At 34.3% G+C, this 18401-nt stretch overlaps 1 protein-coding gene across 2 annotated transcripts in view; it reads right to left on the bottom strand.

Annotated features, from left to right (window-relative positions):
* Positions 1-5360: 5360 nt before the first annotated feature.
* LOC149779783 (uncharacterized) overlaps positions 5361-18401 on the bottom strand; it is a 56035-nt gene continuing 42994 nt past the window's right edge. For both annotated transcript variants that reach the window (XM_089938681.1, XM_089938682.1), the window contains exons 9-11: positions 15265-15334; positions 13356-13480; positions 5361-6484 (exon numbers count right to left, since the gene is read on the bottom strand). In XM_089938681.1, the coding sequence (XP_089794807.1) occupies positions 13356-13480; positions 15265-15334 (195 nt within the window). In that variant the 3' untranslated portion in view covers positions 5361-6484. The remainder of the gene's footprint in view (positions 6485-13355; positions 13481-15264; positions 15335-18401) is intronic.

Here is an 18401-nt window from a genome sequence, read left to right as displayed (position 1 = left end):
CATCAATAAGACTGATTCTGCTTCAGATGTTAGATGCAAGAATGAAAAAATTCTCAAGTAAACAACATTATATAAAAATCTAAGACACAAATGTTGAACCAAGATGAGGGTCAAAAGTTCATTTCTAGAAAATTCTAAGTTGCCAACAAGATAAAATCTCTTAGTAAAATTTAATAAAAACATGGGAAACATAAAAAACAACAGGTTCTTCCATGTGGGGGGGGGGGGGAATTCCAGTGTCCTAGACCCAGACCCAAACAAATATAATGACCTCAACTGATAATGATCCTATTATTTAACCCACACTCATATTAACTTTGTATTATTTGTTTACAAAATAAAACTTACTGGTCAGGTACACAGTGAACTTGATTTTGGTCAAGGTCAAGACCAAAGTACAATTATACATTAACATATAATCATGAAGAAAAATATGAACACATACAAATTAAATATACATAATTGGCATGAAATTTGACCTAAATTCAACCTAAAGTGTAATTGGTCCTAAATGAAAATGGTGCTGCTTTGACATTGCTGCCACCTTGAACATTTTTTTTTATTGCTAATTCTAATGAACAATCCCAATGACATGAGGTTTTCATCACAAGACTTTATAGTTGCCGCTAAATGAAAATCTTGGACTGTTTTCTTATCACTACACCACCTGAATGAACACATTGCTAATCTGACATGTAATATGTCCACCATAGCAGCCATATTTCATTTCATTTCATCACTGCTCCTCCTAAATGGAAAGTCATCATGTTTTAAATGATGATGCTGCTTTATGGCCACAACAACAGCCATCTTGAAAATTTTGCTATGGCAGCTTTTATGAATGGAAAATCAACAGAGAATTTTTCATCAAAGACTTCTTATTGTGTCTTGATTGTATTAAATGAAATTTTGCTGATCTGACAGTCAATATAGCCACCATATTGGTAATCTTGAAGATTTTGTTATTGCTATTTCTCCTAGTTGGAAAGTCATTTCAACATTGCATTTCACAAGAAGACTTCTTAAAGTGTCTTGTATCGAAATGGTATGATATTTACAGCCAGTATAGGCCACCCAGGCAGCCATGTTGAAAATCTTGTCATTGCTACTCCTCCTAAACAAAGTCTCGTCAACATGGAGGTGTCACCAGAAAATTAATTATGATATCTAGTTTGTCTTAAATGAAAATGGTACTGATTTGATGTCAAATATGGATGTCATGGCAGCCATCTTGAAAATTTTCTCATCACTACTCCTCCTTAATGGGAAGTCATTTTTACAGTGGGTCTCACCAGAATTCTTCTTATGTTAACTATTTGGTACTAGTGAAAATGATGATGATCTGACATCCACAGTATGCCAAAGTTGTTGAAATCTTGATGCACTTTCAAATATTTGATGGTCATATGAACATAAGGTTTTCACAAAAAAGGTTTCTCATAATATCTAATTGGTCCTAAATGTAATGGTACCAAAGTTTAATAGACATGAAACTCCTCTGGCTGGTAATTTAGGGATCAGTAAGACTTATCACAAGATCTTGACTCACTTTTATTGGCCAACTATTAAATTTATAAATACTGCAGATCTTGTCACACAGGTAAAATGGTAGATAAATCCAATCAAAAGATATCTAAAGCTTATCTGCAACATATTCCTGGATTTGATGAACCATTTAGCAGATGTGTCGGTCCCTTACTTAAGACTGAGTCAGTTAACCAATACTTGTTGACCATAAAGCCTTTTACTCAGTTTGGCCTTCCCAAATCTGTCAAATCTGATCAAGGGTCAAATTTTATGTCGGGAATTTTCCAGCAAATTATGTATGAATTAGGCATCCAGCAATTCAAGTTTTCTGCCTATCACCATTAAAGCCAAGGGACTTTAGAAAGATTTCATCAAACTTTGAAAAATATAATTCAATTGTTTTGATACTGGAAAAGATTGGGATGAAGGTGTTTGTTTGCTGTTAGGGAATCAGTTCAAGAATCTTTAGGATTTAGTCCTTTTGAACTAGTTTTTGGACACACTGTCCACAGACCATTTAAGTTGTTAAAGATACAGAAATTAATCTTCTCAATTCTAATTTTAAACGTCAAATTTAAATGTCTAATTTTTAAATGTCAAAGGCTTGTGAAGCTGCAAGAACTAATCTTCACTCTATTCAGTCAAAAATGAAACTAAGGTATGATAAATACAAAGGAAAGGAGTTTTCAGCCTGGTGATAGATGTTTAGGTCTCTTTCCGATACCTCAAGGTCCTCAACAGGCTAAGGGCTATGGACTATTGTCCTTACACAGTTGAAAAGACAGACACACATAGACCTTTAATTTAAAATTTTATCATTTACATTTTTATCATGTGAATTACAAGGGATGGGCAATATTTTCATTAAGTTATTAAGTACTAATTAAAAATAATATTTTGCTTTTAAAATACCCTTGATGCAAGTAATGCAGGGTCTATTGTAGGATGCAAGTAATACAGGGTCTATTGAGGATGCAAGCAATACAGGGTTTATTGAGGATGCAAGAAATGCAGGGTCTATTGAGGATGCAAGAAATGCAAAGTCTATTGAGGATTCAAGTATTGCAGGGTCTATTGAGAATGCAAGTAATACAGGGTCTATTGAGGATGCAAGTAATACAGGGTCTATTGTAGGATGTAAGTATTACAGGATCTTTTGAGGATTCAAGTAATGCAGGTCTATTCAGGATGCAAGTAATACAGGGTCTATTGTAGGATGCAAGTAAATAAGGGCCTATTGAGGATGCAAGAAATGCAAGGTCTATTGAGGATTCAAGTAATACAGGGTCTATTGAGGATTCAAGTAATTGTATGATGCAAGTAATACAGGTCCTGGATCTTTCAAGGATTCAAGTAATCCAGGGTCTACTGAGGATGCACATATAACAGGGTCTATTGTAGGATGTACGTATTACAGGATCTTTTGAGGATTCAAGTAATGCAGGGTCTTTTGAGAATGCAAGTAATGCAGGGTCTATTGAGGATGCAAGTAATACAGGATCTGTTGACGATGCAAGTAAAACAGGGTCTATTGTAGGATGCAAGAAATGCAAGGTCTATTGAGGATTCAAGTATTGCAGGGTCTACTGAGGATGCAAGTAATACAGGGTCTATTGAGGATGCAAGAAATGCAGGGTCTATGGAGGATTCAAGTAATACAGGGTCTATTGAGGATGCAAGAAATGCAGGGTCTATTGAGGATTCAAGTAATACAGGGTCTATCGAGGATTCAAGTAATTGTATGATGCAAGTAATACAGGTCCTGGATCTTTTGAGGATTCAAGTAATGCAGGGTCTACTGAGGATGCAAGTAATACAGGGTCTATTGTAGGATGTAAGTATTACAGGATCTTTTGAGGATTCAAGTAGTGCAGGGTCTATTGAGGATGCAAGTAATACAGGGTCTGTTGACAATTCAAGTAAAACATGGTCTATTGTAGGATGCAAGAAATGCAAGGTCTATTGAGGATTCAAGTATTGCAGGGTCTATTGAGGATGCAAGAAATACAGAGTCTATTGAGGATTCAAGTAATACAGGGTCTATTGAGGATTCAAGTAATTGTATGATGCAAATAATACAGGTCCTGGATCTTTTGAGGATTCAAGTAATGCAGGGTCTATTGAGGATGCAATAAATGAAGGGTCTATTGAGGATGCAAGTAATACAGGGTCTGTTGTAGGATGTAACTATTACAGGACCTTTTGAGGATTCAAGTAATGCAGGGTCTATTGAGGATTCAAGTATTGCAGGGTCTATTTGTAGGATGCAAGTAATGCAGGGTCTATTGAGGCTGCAAGTAATACAGGGTCTGTTGACGATGCAAGTAAAACATGGTCTATTGAGGATTCAAGTAATGCAGGGTCTATTGAGGATTCAAGTAATACAGGGTCTATAGAGGATGTAAGTAATATGGGGTTTATTGTACGATACAAGTAATACAGGGTTTATTAAGGAAGCAAGTAATACAAAGTTTATTGAAGGCTGCAAGTAATACAAAGTTTATTGTAGGCTGCAAGTAATACAAAGTTTATTGAAGGCTGCAAGCAATATGGGGTCTTTTCTATGATGCATGACTGTGGGATTCATGCCAATTTCTAAAAACATCATGCCAACAAAATCAACTTAATGTGTAAAAACCAGACATTGTTTTTTCAAGTCCCACATTTATTTCTTCATTAAATCCATCCTATATTTATAAAAAATTCCCTTTTTACAAATCAAGAGGGAATTCCACCACCACTGACCATACCATATATGGGGAAATACTTTGTGTCTTGTCCAATTTGAACTGATTCTAGATTTTGAAAAATCTTTGTATTAAATTTTTTGTTTAAAATCTAAGAATAAGAATGATCTTCTATGATTTTTTTTTTCTTTCTATGGAGTCAATGTATTTTTATATGACCAGTTCATGAATATATCAATATATATAGTGATATATTTGACTCTATGGAGACAATGTATTTTTATATATGACCAGTTCATGAATATATCAATATATATAGTGATATATTTGACTCTATGGAGTCAATGTATTTTTATATATGACCAGTTCATGAATGTATCAATATATATAGTGATATATTTGACTCTATGGAGTCAGTGTATTTTTTTATATGACCAGTTCACGAATATATCAATATATATAGTGATATATTTGACTCTATGGAGTCAGTGTATTTTTTTTATATATGACCAGTTCATGAATATATCAATATATATAGTGATATATCTGACTCTATGGAGCCAATGTATTTTTATATATGACCAGTTCATGAATATATCAATATATATAGTGATATATTTGACTCTATGGAGTCAATGTATTTTTATATATGACCAGTTCATGAATATATCAATATATATAGTGATATATTTGACTCTACGGAGTCAATGTATTTCTATATGACCAATTCATGAATATATCAATATATATAGTGATATATTTGACTCTACAGAGTCAATGTATTTTTTTATATATGACCAGTTCATGAATATATCAATATATATAGTAATATATTGGACTCTATGGAGTCAATGTATTTTTATATGACCAGTTAATGAATATATCAATATATATAGTGATATATTTGACTCTATGGAGTCAATGTATTTTTATATATGACCAGTTCATGAATATATCAATATATATAGTGATATATTTGACTCTATGGAGTCAATGTATTTTTATATATGACCAGTTCATGAATATATCAATATATACAGTGATATATTTGACTCTATGGAGTCAATGTATTTTTATATATGACCAGTTCATGAATCTATCAATATATACAGTGATATATTTGACTATGGAGTCAATGTATTTTTATATGACCAGTTCATGAATGTATCAATATATATAGTGATATATTTGACTCTATGGAGTCAATGTATTTTTATATATGACCAGTTCATGAATGTATCAATATATATAGTGATATATTTGACTCTATGGAGTCAATGTATTTTTATATATGACCAGTTCATGAATGTATCAATATATATAGTGATATATTTGACTCTGTGGAGTCAATGTATTTTTATATATGACCAGTTCATGAATGTATCAATATATATAGTGATATATTTGACTCTGTGGAGTCAATGTATTTTTATATATGACCAGTTCATGAATGTATCAATATATATAGTGATATATTTGACTCTGTGGAGTCAATGTATTTTTTTATATGACCAGTTCATGAATGTATCAATATATATAGTGATATATTTGACTCTATGGAGTCAATGTATTTTTTTATATGACCAGTTCATGAATGTATCAATATATATAGTGATATATTTGACTCTATGGAGTCAATGTATTTTTTTATATGACCAGTTCATGAATGTATCAATATATATAGTGATATATTTGACTCTATGGAGTCAATGTATTTTTATATGACCAGTTCATGAATGTATCAATATATATATAGTGATATATTTGACTCTATGGAGTCAATGTATTTTTATATGACCAGTTCATGAATGTATCAATATATATAGTGATATATCTGACTCTATGGAGTCAGTGTATTTTTATATGACCAGTTCATGAATGTATCAATATATATAGTGATATATCTGACTCTATGGAGTCAGTGTATTTTTATATGACCAGTTCATGAATGTCAGGTCAATCATAAGTAAATCTGATGCACATACGGTATATGAGTTACAACAGAGAAATGAGAGAAAGATATCACAAAATAATAACAGATCATAATATGCTTATTGTTTTTCTTTTAAAGATAAAATACGTCACACAGAACATGCTGTAAACATATTAAAAATTCTATTTTAAATATACAATCCAATTTATTTTTTTATGCAAAATTATGTTCGACACTTCACTGATAATCCATTTCTATGTGTCAGCTGTTTTCATCACTTCATTCTTCTGCCAAATTTTGACCAAATGTGCACATCACTTGAAAAAACTCTTTCCTCCTGTGAAAAGAAAATCAATGAAAGGGAATATTAACAGTATTAGAGTTTAATAATAATAATAATAATAATAATAATAAAAATATAATGTAATAATAATAATAATAGTAATAATAATAAAAAGAGTTCCTCAGAAGGAATCATGCTCTACTGGCTAAAGTTCTTTTCCAGGAATCAAGATAAGACTACCATTATGTTCCTTTTAGAGTTGAAACCATCTCTGTAATACTTGATCAATAACATGATTGTTAAGATGGCCACTATGGTGGCCATATTGGATCCAAGTCCTACATGATGTTCATGTATGACCAACTTGACATCAGTCTTTTGGTGATAACTCCATTTAAATATTATCATTCATTCCATTTAGGAGAAACAGTGATAACATTTTCAAGATGGCTGCCAAAGTGTTCATACTAGATGTAAGATCAACACTAATTTCTTTTTGGACCAAATATATATAATAAAATGTCCTTTAGTGAAAACCCCATGTTAACAGAACTTTCAGTTCTGGAAAGGTAATGCTAACAAGATTTTCAAGATGGTTGTCATGGCAACATTTTCATTTACAACCAACAAAATATCATAAAATGTCTATACTTTTAAGTCAATTTAGTGAAAACCCAAGTTGACATTGTCATACATTAAGATGCAGTAGCAATAAGAAGTCTTTGAAGCTGGCCACTATGATAGCTATACTGGATATCCAGGCAGCACCATTTTCATTTAAGAATGACTAGAATGACCTTGACCCTGAAGATAGGATCCTCAGTGCAGTATGTGACACACCTTCTAATGCTATCTAAGAACAGGAGTAAAGGACTGAGAAAAAGCAATAATTGCATAAGTAGTTTGTAAATGCAACCTGATCATCTGCATATGCATACAGAGCTATCTGCAACAGGTACATACCAAAATGGTCCCCAATATTTAGTCAAACTGAAATTAAACAGAGTTAACTTACATTGTGGAAAGAAAAGTGGATGCATCTTGCAATCAAGGGCTAAGTGTGAACCAGATGAGGGCAGGAGAGAGCATAAATTTATGGTTGCTTTAAATAAAGCTTTCTATTCAACTAATTCACTCCAATCACTTGCTAAGTGATAACATAATAAACCTGTGAACATCACCTGGTGGTCTGAGTAATTATTTTTTCAGTTAGAGTAATTGTTTTTTTTTGCTGCTGTAGTTCTTGATGAAGATGGCACTCATAAGTCATATTGGGAATAGGGTCTGAAAAGGGAGATTCCAAGTACACTGGTGATTTAAAGACCTTTTCATTGAAATGAACTTATTTTTTGTTGGACACATCAATTTGTTTCATTTGAGTCCTGCATTTTTTCTTTTGTTTCACAGAAAAGTGCCAAATATTCAAGATAAGAAAACCTGGTACTTTTCAAATGAACATAAACAATACATGTATATCTGATCCATCTGAGTAATATATGTCAAACTACAAAGTGAGTCTGCACATGACACAACATGAACTCAGTTGTACGGCCAATTTTGTCTTTAAAAACTCATCAGAGAGAAAGAGAGAGTGATACGAAAAAGACTATATGAAAAATTCACAGTATTCAAAGTAGCTCTAAGATCCTTGCTTTATGTATTTAGTACATTTTGTGTAGTCAACACAGTTAGTTATAACAATATGGAAAAATGTCAATTTATGGGAAATTAAAGAAAATGATTTTAATATCAACAAATATTGGTATGTGTGATTTCAGTATAATAATGCCATTAAAGTTGAGCAATTAATTATTGGTGAGAGAAAAAAGTTGTACTTTTACGCTGTCTATAAAAGAGCAATATATCCTTGCATGTTATGACTTGTACATAATGAAGCAATTTAGTCTGTTTAACTGTATCAATGGATAATCAAAAAACAAATAAATAAACTAATGCTGACAATATGGGATTTCCAAACAAAACATCACTGTATTCTTTACAGCAACATTCATGGGTCTGAGAATTCAGCTAGTTTGATGTCCATGGGAAAAAAACATGACACTTATGAAATGGTGGTTACTAATTTCTATAACCTTATCTTAGAAACCTTTTTCAGCAACTGATGGGGAAGTCATTGGCATTTGTACTACATGCACTGCAATCATTTCATCACGTAAGTTAGCAAGAATCAAATTTAAGCAAATTTAGTTTGCAAATAGTTAACTTCACCAAAATAGTTTTTTACTGTAAACATTTTATATACTTTCACAAACAGACCAATAAGTGGGTCAGAATGATGTGCAGGAAGTAGATATGAACCTAACACCTGCGTGTCAGGACTGAGCCCAAACTGTACGAGTAGTTTGCCAGAATTTTGTGCCAAAAGACTGCCAGAACAGTATGAAGAAATCTTGCCGCAGATAGTTACAAGAAAACTATGTGCATATAAAAAACATTATGTTGTGGCAAATACTTGCCATAAGGTTAGAGCAAATAAAGCTCAAGTTTACCAGAACAGTGTGCAGGAGACACGATAGCCAGGTACCTGGCCCACTGCACTACTATTAATAGGGCCAGATAACTGGCCCACTGCACTACTGTTAATAGGGCCAGGTACCTGGCCCACTGCACTACTATCAATAGGGCCAGGTACCTGGCCCACTGCACTACTGTTAATAGGGCCAGGTAAATAAGTCATTTCTGTCTCTCCTCTTTCTAATGATAAGCCCAAAGTGCCTAAAATAAAAATGCGACAAGAAGGTGGACTTATAATCTGAGAAATACAATGTATTGACTCACTATGCATGGCACTGTCCTTTGTCCTGGTGTTAAAAGAGCATTACATGATCTGTTGGTTACCTAGTCCTTTTGACAACAGTCCAGGAATCAGAGTATCAGGCTAATAATTAAACTCATGGGAGACAATGGTTATATAAAGCTGCATTTTAATATGGAAATAACCTAAAAAGTTTTTGTTATACTACAGAAACAAATATTTAGATATCAGGTAATCAGAGGCCACAAAAACTCCACTGATTAATGACTGAATGCTGGCAATCAAACTCATTCTAGGTCTTGCGATTATCTTGTTGTTGTTGTTGTAGGGTTTAACGTCATTTTTCAGCACAAGACAGGCTACACATGGCGGTCAGTATCAATGGTGGAGGAAGAACCCAGGAAAACCCTGGAAAGAACCACCAACCCACGAGAAGCTACTGGCAAGCTTTCTCACATACCCACATCAGCCCAACCTGAGACTCGAACCCATGCAGACAGACTTGCAATTATGAAGCTGCATATAAAAGTTTTGCAGAAATCAAATCCAATGATCCTTAGAGGAGTTCTTTGTGAAAACAAACTCTTGAAAAGGCATGCAATCTGAGCCTATAACTCCACTATGTGATGACATAGTTTGTTTATAACTGAATTTGTCAGATATATTATCTATAAAGAGCAGTGTATTAAATTTGGTTTACATCCTACAACCCTTTGTAAAGTAATGCTCCTGAAATCCATGTTTCAAATGGCAGAAAACATGGGCTATAATTTCATGAAATGACCAAGGGTCCTGAAAATGAAACATCTGACATTTTACTTATATAAAGCTGCATACCAAATTTCACTGAAATCTAGCTATTCTTGGTTACAGTTATACCCCTGAAAATAAAATTGTGGATGGACAATGTAATTAGTATAAAGCCCTGCTAGACTTCACTGAGCAGGACCCTAGCAAATATGTCTCCTCTATTTCGTTTTCCAAAATAACTGTGCACAAGGTTTTATCATACATTTCAAAGCAAGATATTGAAATATATCAAGGAAAACAAATGATATAGCCATAGTGGCAATACCCCTTTTGGAAATACTGTTTCCAAATTAGGAAATATATCTGCCTTTATGTATGCTTTTCAAACCTGTATTTCCATATTTAGGCCTATTTCATTTTTCTTCTTCTGATCATTCTCCCTTTCCCTCCCTCCCTCCCTCTCTTGCTCACCACATAAGGATGTTGACTCCAAAGTGTAGATTTATGTAAACATAAATGTGTTACAAATAACAAGTAGAAGAGTTTCAACCCTTAAAGTGTGTTTACCAAATATTTGATACTGTGTGCATAAAATTGGCAGTACATTTCATTTTTACACCCAACAAGGTATATAAGAAAAATATAATTTTCAAGGCATACTTCTGCTGCTCTAAAGATATGCCCTTTGGGAACCACTGCCTTAAAGGCACATGTTCTATTGGTGTACAAATCGGACTGAATTACTGAAGTTTTCTCAACTAGTTACAAGATTCTTCCATTGTTTACAATGCTTACAGTGTGATAGTAATTCACAAGGTCTATAACTCTGTTCAAAATGAAGTAGAGGAAACAAAATACTATAGGCAAATATATATCTTGAAAGCAGTGCGCAAATCAGTTGAATGGCTCCTGATCTATGCTGGTTACAAGTAACTTCCAAAGTGAAGACAAAGTCCATAACTGTCAAAATTAAACTTGAGCCATTATGTCAAAACCATTTCACTTCTTTGAGTAACAGTGACCTTGAAGTTCTAAATTTTAACACAAAACTTATCATAATCTTCCTTAACTCAAGCGCAGGTCATCCACAATCTTTTGTGGCCGTAAAAGATTTTTTTATGTATATCTAATTTATTTTGCGTGTTTGACCTTTTTCCATGATTGAGGATAGAGTCTTGGTTCATACCTGCTCTTTGTCTTGTTAGTAAACTATAAATTGGTTGTTTACTTGGGTTTGAGTGTAAGATCAGCCTTGATTACGACCTTAGAAGAGTTTGGAATTTAATTTATTTACTGTTGGAGGTAACTTTCCATTACAATGATCAAGGTTTTCAAGAAAAGGAAATTGTGACATAGGTTTATTGGAGATGTATATAAGTTTGAGATAAGCAATATTATTTATTCCTTCTTTAATTTCAGTCTGCAGAAGTATTTACTGTTGTGTTAAAGATATAATTTGAGAGGAAAATTTATTTAAATCATTCATTGGAATTAAAAAAAATTCACTGACACTTTTGGACTAAAACACTTTTGGGATTATTGTGAATTCATTCATAGACATTGTGGATTATATCATTGTGATACATCAATACTGTTGGCACATCAGTTCATTCAAGGCTATTAGTATGTCAGCCCATTCAGGGGGCGCTCACCAATTACTATGTACTTTAGAGAGAGTGACGTATGTAAGGTGAAGTAGTTTGCATTTAAAACATGCACAATGGAGAGAATGTTGGCATACCTATATGCTACAGTAATATAATGTGGATGATATTTCTTTGGATATTGTACTTTTGGAAATTTTACATGATTTAAGCACAGTGCTAACTAAAATGACTGCTCCCTTGTGTTAAAAAATCAGACTGAATTAGTCTCAAGTACACTATACATAGCAGCTATTAAAATAGGGAAAATGAATTTTGCCAGACTAGACAATACCAGCTTCTGAAAGTGCAATGAATGAATTACCAAATATGTAAAATGTAAAAAAAGATATCAGCTCTTTTTTTTTACAATTTACCTCTGAAGTTCAGGAAGTGAAAATGACCAAGCAAAGCTAGCACTTTTTTGAAAGGTTCACATTTGAAGTAAGGCCAAGCTGTATACTCTATAATCCATAGTACACCCATCAATCATACATCAAAATAAAGGGAATTAAAGGTTCTTTTAATTATACCTAAGATATACAAGGTCTTTTTTAAATAGCCAGTATAACCAGTGAGGAAAGCCAGGGAAATTCTTTTTCTTTAAAATCTTAACCCTATGCAAAATGCGAAACTGTATAGCGCCACCTCAAGACCTGTTATTCAATTGGAATACTCTGTACTTTTGGTAGAACTGTTAAGTTTTTAAATTTTGACTTTGTATTCTAAGAAATAAATTATTTGTTGAATTTTAAACAACTTGTTGGTTTCGCTTTTTCTGTTATTTAGTTTAAAACCATAGAGTCATGACAATGATTGAAAACTAAAGTAATCATAAGAACACCATTTTTCTTCTTTCAGTTACAATGACCTTAACCTTAGACCTTTACACACTGAAAGGCATCCACAAGGTTCATAACTGTAGATCATAGAAGCCTTTGTTATTCAGAAACTGGTAACAGAAGGACAGAGAGAATGCATAACAAACTACACTCCACCTAAAAGCAGGCATATTAAAAGGAGGTGGCAACACTAGGTGTATGTGTGATTTGGAGTTTTAATGTAGCTTTAACAATTTTTTCAGTCATATTGCTATGACATGTGCAGTGTGGAATTTTACAGTGATGTCTAGCATTGGGGAATCATGCCACAGACATGTAGCATCATGTCCCTCCAGACACATTATCCTGACATCAGGCGTACCAGTCCTAACAATAATCTCTTAATGCTGAGCATCAAGCGAGCTAGCTGCTTGTACTATTTTTATAAGTCTCTGGTATGACTTAGCCAGGGTTTAAACTCACGACCTCCAACATCCAAGGTGGATGTTTTAACCACTTAGGCCACCAGCGTGGTCAGGTGACAACACCAAAGCTTTTTAAAAGGCACATATCTATGTGTAAGGCAGCTCAAATGTCTAATGAAAATGAATTCTGTCCAGAGTGTTGCTGATGGAAAGCATAATTACTTATGTCGGGCTTACAAATCTTGTTGCAGGGCATTAATCAAACAAAGTAAAAATGAATTAACCCGACTGAAAATCTAATCATATGCTCATCAAATTTAATGTATCAAACTCATCGTTTTTTTTGCAATCACGCTAAAATGGATTCAGGACAGGTGGACTGTTGTATGGACAACAACAAATAAACAATGTATGTTACTGAAGTGTGAAATGCAGCATTCAGTGTATATTTTTAAACATTTCATGCAAATGTGAATACGATGCAACAACATAGAAAACATTTGCACATACTTATCTTAAACTAGTAAATTCCATCTGCTTTCCTTTACTGATGAACCAAAGATGAAGTTCCTCAGCTTTTGGAATAGTGGGGTCAACAAACATCTGACCATTTCGACCCTTTGTCAGTGACTGACCTGCCCACAGAAATGATAATTATAATATAACATAACTAATAATTTGGATAGTGTTTATATTATTCATAAAATTAAGTTTGTCAAATGATTTTCTAACCGTTCAACTCATTAGGCTAATGTATAGTTTGGGTTAATCTATGTTCTCACTCAGCATACAAAATTACTAAAACCACACAGAATCATTTAGTGTAACAATGACTGAGAAAAAATACAGCTTTGGATGGAGGTTATAGCCTCTAGTTAAGTTCTGCGCTACCTCACTCTCAATTTTACCAAAAAGATCTTGTGTCAAGAACATTAATGATTTTATTCACCAAATGGAGATTAATCTTTCATTAGTTTTGATCCTGTGCATACCATCTTCAAAGTGCTTACTCAAGTAAAAATGACTGCTTTCATTAAAGTATAATAATAGAAATAATGGTCCCTGAATGTGGATTAGAAATACCATTAAGGTCTGTAAAGAAAAAGATTTCACATGGTTGCTGCTGGGATTAGCCACTCAGTGGTATAAAGATTGTAATAAAAGGGACAAAGAGAAAAAGAAAATGACAAAATCGTGTCACTAAAGACCATGTAGGAAACAAAAGTATTATTTTCATAAATTAATTGAAAATTACTGGAACTATCATTGTTCACCTCATCTATAATGATAAAAACAAATTAAAAACTCAACATTCATTTCAAGAAAACAAAATTTCTATGTGAATTCACACACACAAACACACATTAACCTGGCAAGTAAAAATGGGTGAGTAAAAAGTTAGCACTTTCAATCCACACAAAAAACCTATGTGCAGTTGATTTCTCTCCCTTTCCTTTCCTTAACATGCCACTGCAAATTCAGTTAATATCTGTTCCATGCCTATGACAGTGAGGACACTGAAATTTACAATAATGAAACATGACTATGCCCTTTACGAAAGAGCTGTTAACGTTATTAATCAGACAAAGTAACCAAGTTTCCTTGCCTTATTTTAAAGAGCACTGGAGTGAAAGTGCAGTAAAGGGGTGAACAAATGACTTTGACCTTCAAGATAAAACTTTATCAGGTGAAGACAATACCATCACACTAAGAAGCAAAGGCATACCATGGTTCATTTCTGAACCTCATTCAACTTGCATGACATACTGTACAGATAAAGCAGAAACCAAAGAAACCTAAAAATATTTACGTGTGACATTGACCATGAAGATAAGATTTCAAATGTGCAATATAATACATCATCTATGGACAGTATATAAGCATAGCAAGCTCCATCCATTTATCTAAAATAGCAGTGGTAAGAAACAAAAAAGAAACAACAAATTGAATGAAACCTAAAATATTGTCATGTGACCATGGCCTTGAAGATAGCGCTGTATACCTGATAAGGTGGGCAAAGTGAGAAGCCATCTTGATGGTCAGGCCTTATGAAAATTTGAATGTGTTAGATAGGGCTATCCTATGACCCTAAAGGTAGAAAGGAGGCCTTATTAGATGGTAGATCAGTTTGTTCACACTTTGGTAGGCCTTGATGTAATGTTTCTTGTAAAATTTGGTGGAGAAGCGGACAGAGAAGTGTTATGGATAATGCCTGACACTAGACCATTCCATAAGCTCACAGTCTCCAAGCCTGACACAAGACCATTCCATAAGCTCACAGTCTCCAAGCCTGGTGAGCACCCAACAAAGTTAATATAATGAATACGAACTTCAACCTTTCAGTGAAAAGAAAATGCCACTTTAATCCAAACAAAAGGTTTGTAGCTGGAGCACTGAATAAGAATTACAGAACACCTACCTGCCCATTCTGATACCTTGACTCCTTTCAATGCTAAGACTGGATTCCCTCTGCCTGAAAACCTTTCAGCCTGTAATAAAACAAACAGATTTATGTCAGTATCCGCTATAATGAAATAACTTTGAATTTTGCATAGTTAAAACACAAACAAAGAAGAAATATAACTCCAAGCTAAATGCATTATCAACCTCATGCAAGATTTTGACTATATACCTCTATATTTGAAGCTTGATCCCAAAAAATAATTTTAAAAAAAAAGAAATTATTTAAATTATATGACTTCAAGAATGGTAAAATTTGATTTAAAATTAGGGCTACAAGAATGGTAACATCAGCAAATCAGAAGAAAGATCATCTCATTACTATGCATGAGTGTTGCTCATAAATGAACTCATCCCAAATCATAGTGTAATGCTTACATACCAATCTAATAAAATTCTGATCATATATGACATCGAGAGTGTTCATAAGCTCAGTTATTGAGATGCATCATTGTCTCATCAAAATGTCACTCACAACTAACTTCTCCAAAGTCTTGATGTAATCTTACACATGAATACTAATCAAAATATGATTATAAATATGGCTTCTAGTAAGTTTACAAGATCAGCAAAGCCAATCTGAAGTAAGATCACATACTTCATATACACATAATCAGACTCGTCTAAGATCAGGATGACAACTCAGCTTAAATACCTCATATGATCAATCAAAAATGTTACTATATAATTAACATTCAGTTATCAAAGTTATGAATTGTACATATACACAACCAATGATATATATATAGTATATGCATATGTTTGTGTGTGTGTGTGTGTGTGTGTGATTTGTATTTTTAATGTAGCTTTAACAATTTTTCAGTCATATCGCTAAGATGTCTGTAGTGTGGCAGTTTATAGTGATGTCTAGCACTGGGTCATCATGCCACAGACATGTAGCACGATGTCCCACCCAATGACATTATCCTGAAACCAGCACTAACCTCTTAATGCTGAGTGCCAAGCGAGGCTGCTGTTAGTACCATTTTTTAAAGTCTTTGGTAAAACTTGGCCAGAGATCGAACCCATGACCTCCAGCATCCAAGGCGGATGCTCTAACCACTAGGCCACTGGTGCAGTCTACGATATATACAGTATAAATTAAATGGTTCAGTGTGTCCACTGTTCCAGTATTTCTACACACAGACGCACACACATTCCATAACAAGATGGCTTGTTTTTCATGAAATGTTCAGGATCAAGGGTGCAGTATATAGTGTTTGGTTACTCCTGAGACAACAAATTTGTTTCAGCCTCTACAGTCTCATTTTCCTTTGACACTTCCTTTTGAACATTTATGCTGGTGAATTGTAGTTTATATTGATTGTTACCTAATTGGCTGTACAGGTCTTCAACAAATGCCTGTTTCAATCTGGAGACGTTGAGGTTTTTGGGCACTTCTTTTGCCTTGTGATCATCTGCTAGGCTCAATCTAGATATTGAGGTGGAAGATTATAAGCCTGTGGTCAGTGCAGCATTCTGCACTTCTCATGTCCTGCCTGTCTCTTCTCCTGATGATGCAGTCAGTAAGATGACAGTGGTCGGAGCATGGGTGCATCAAACATATCTTGTTGCAGTTTGGTACAAGACTGTGTTGGAGATGAGAAGGTCATATTCAGCACATTTCCTTCATTGGAATTGTCTGCTGCTGTTGCATTTGCCAAAATCATTTTTGCCAGTGACACGTGACCATGTCTGGCTATTTGTGCCAATTCTAGCATTGATGATGAGCTTGCCTGCCTTTGGTACTACTGCAATAACGGACTCTATGTCTTCATAACATTTGCCCTTGATCTCATCTGGGTTGGTCATGGTAGGTGCAAAGATGCTACTGAAAGTTGCGTTTTTCCAGACAGTGGTAGTCTCATTTGCATGACTTCATTCATGCCCTTTAGGAGATTTGTGAGCTTCATAACTAACTGTAATTTGATGGCAAACCCAACACCAGCTTCACGCTGCTCTCTAGAAGGTGCAGTCAGTTCCTACTTCAGTGAGTTGTCCTTTCCCAGCTAGGCGAGCTTCAATCAGGGGTGCTATCTGGGTGTTGAATCTAGCCTGTTCTCTAACAACTACAGCTGTTCTTCTCTTCAGTCTATCTCCTGATGTTCTGTTCATTAGTGTGCATATATTCCAGGCACTGATGGTGAATTTTATCACCTTTGTCTTCTTGTTAGGTTTTTGACTGTTAATGTGCGATCCCCATCTTCTGCAGTATGCTAATCAGGATTAAGGTGAAGCAGGCAATGTCTTGGAGGCCTTTTCTAGCCCCTTCTTAATGCTACAGAGATGAGCAGTGTGATCCTAAATAGGGCTGGCAGGGATGGTCCTGGCTTTTAAAAAGCTGTCGCCAAAAAAATCGCCAACCTCAATATTTTGTCGCCAATTTTCAAAAAGTGTCGCCAGAACAAGTAGTGTACATTTTTTGAAGTGTTAATATAGTCTATTAATGTAACAGGCAATGAAAATTACAAAAGATGGGTTAGTTAATACTCTAATTACAATAAGCATTAACAAAATGTTACAAAGTGTTATATGAAGATCAGTCACGATTTTAGGGCTGCCAACTTGTTGAATGCAGTTTCAAAGTCTAATTTTTCACATCTGTACATGCTGATTCTCATTAAATTCTCTCGAGATGAAATGCAGAGTTTATTTCTGATGTCAGTTTTTATGAGGTTCATCTTACTGAATCCACGTTCACAGTCTACAGTGCTGACAGGTGACACCAGTAGTCTCTTGGCAGCCCCCACCCCCTCTCCCCCTTATGGCTAGCTTCACAAAGCTTGAAGTGAATTGATTCCTAAATCCCAAGAATGATCACTGAATGCTGTATAAATTTTCTCAACAAGCAAACTAGGATCTCCATTCCCACGAATGAAACTAACATGAGTCAACACCTGGCAATATTGGACCGTATATATAAGCATAAATTCACACCCAATTTAGGGATTCTTTCACTCCTGTATTTTGTTAAATAATTATTATTAATTATGCAAAACTGTTTTTTTTTTTTGCTATTTCTTGTTGCGGAGTTTAAGTCTCTGCAGCCATAACACGGATTGATGGCAAAAGGAAAAGATCAATGAGTAAAATGCT

This window comes from Sinohyriopsis cumingii, chromosome 17 (assembly GCF_028554795.1).
Source record: "Sinohyriopsis cumingii isolate HCF-2022 chromosome 17, ASM2855479v2, whole genome shotgun sequence".
NCBI lineage: Eukaryota > Metazoa > Mollusca > Bivalvia > Unionida > Unionidae > Sinohyriopsis > Sinohyriopsis cumingii.
Note: the sequence above shows the minus strand (reverse complement) of the source record. Positions and strands in the feature narration are given on the sequence as shown.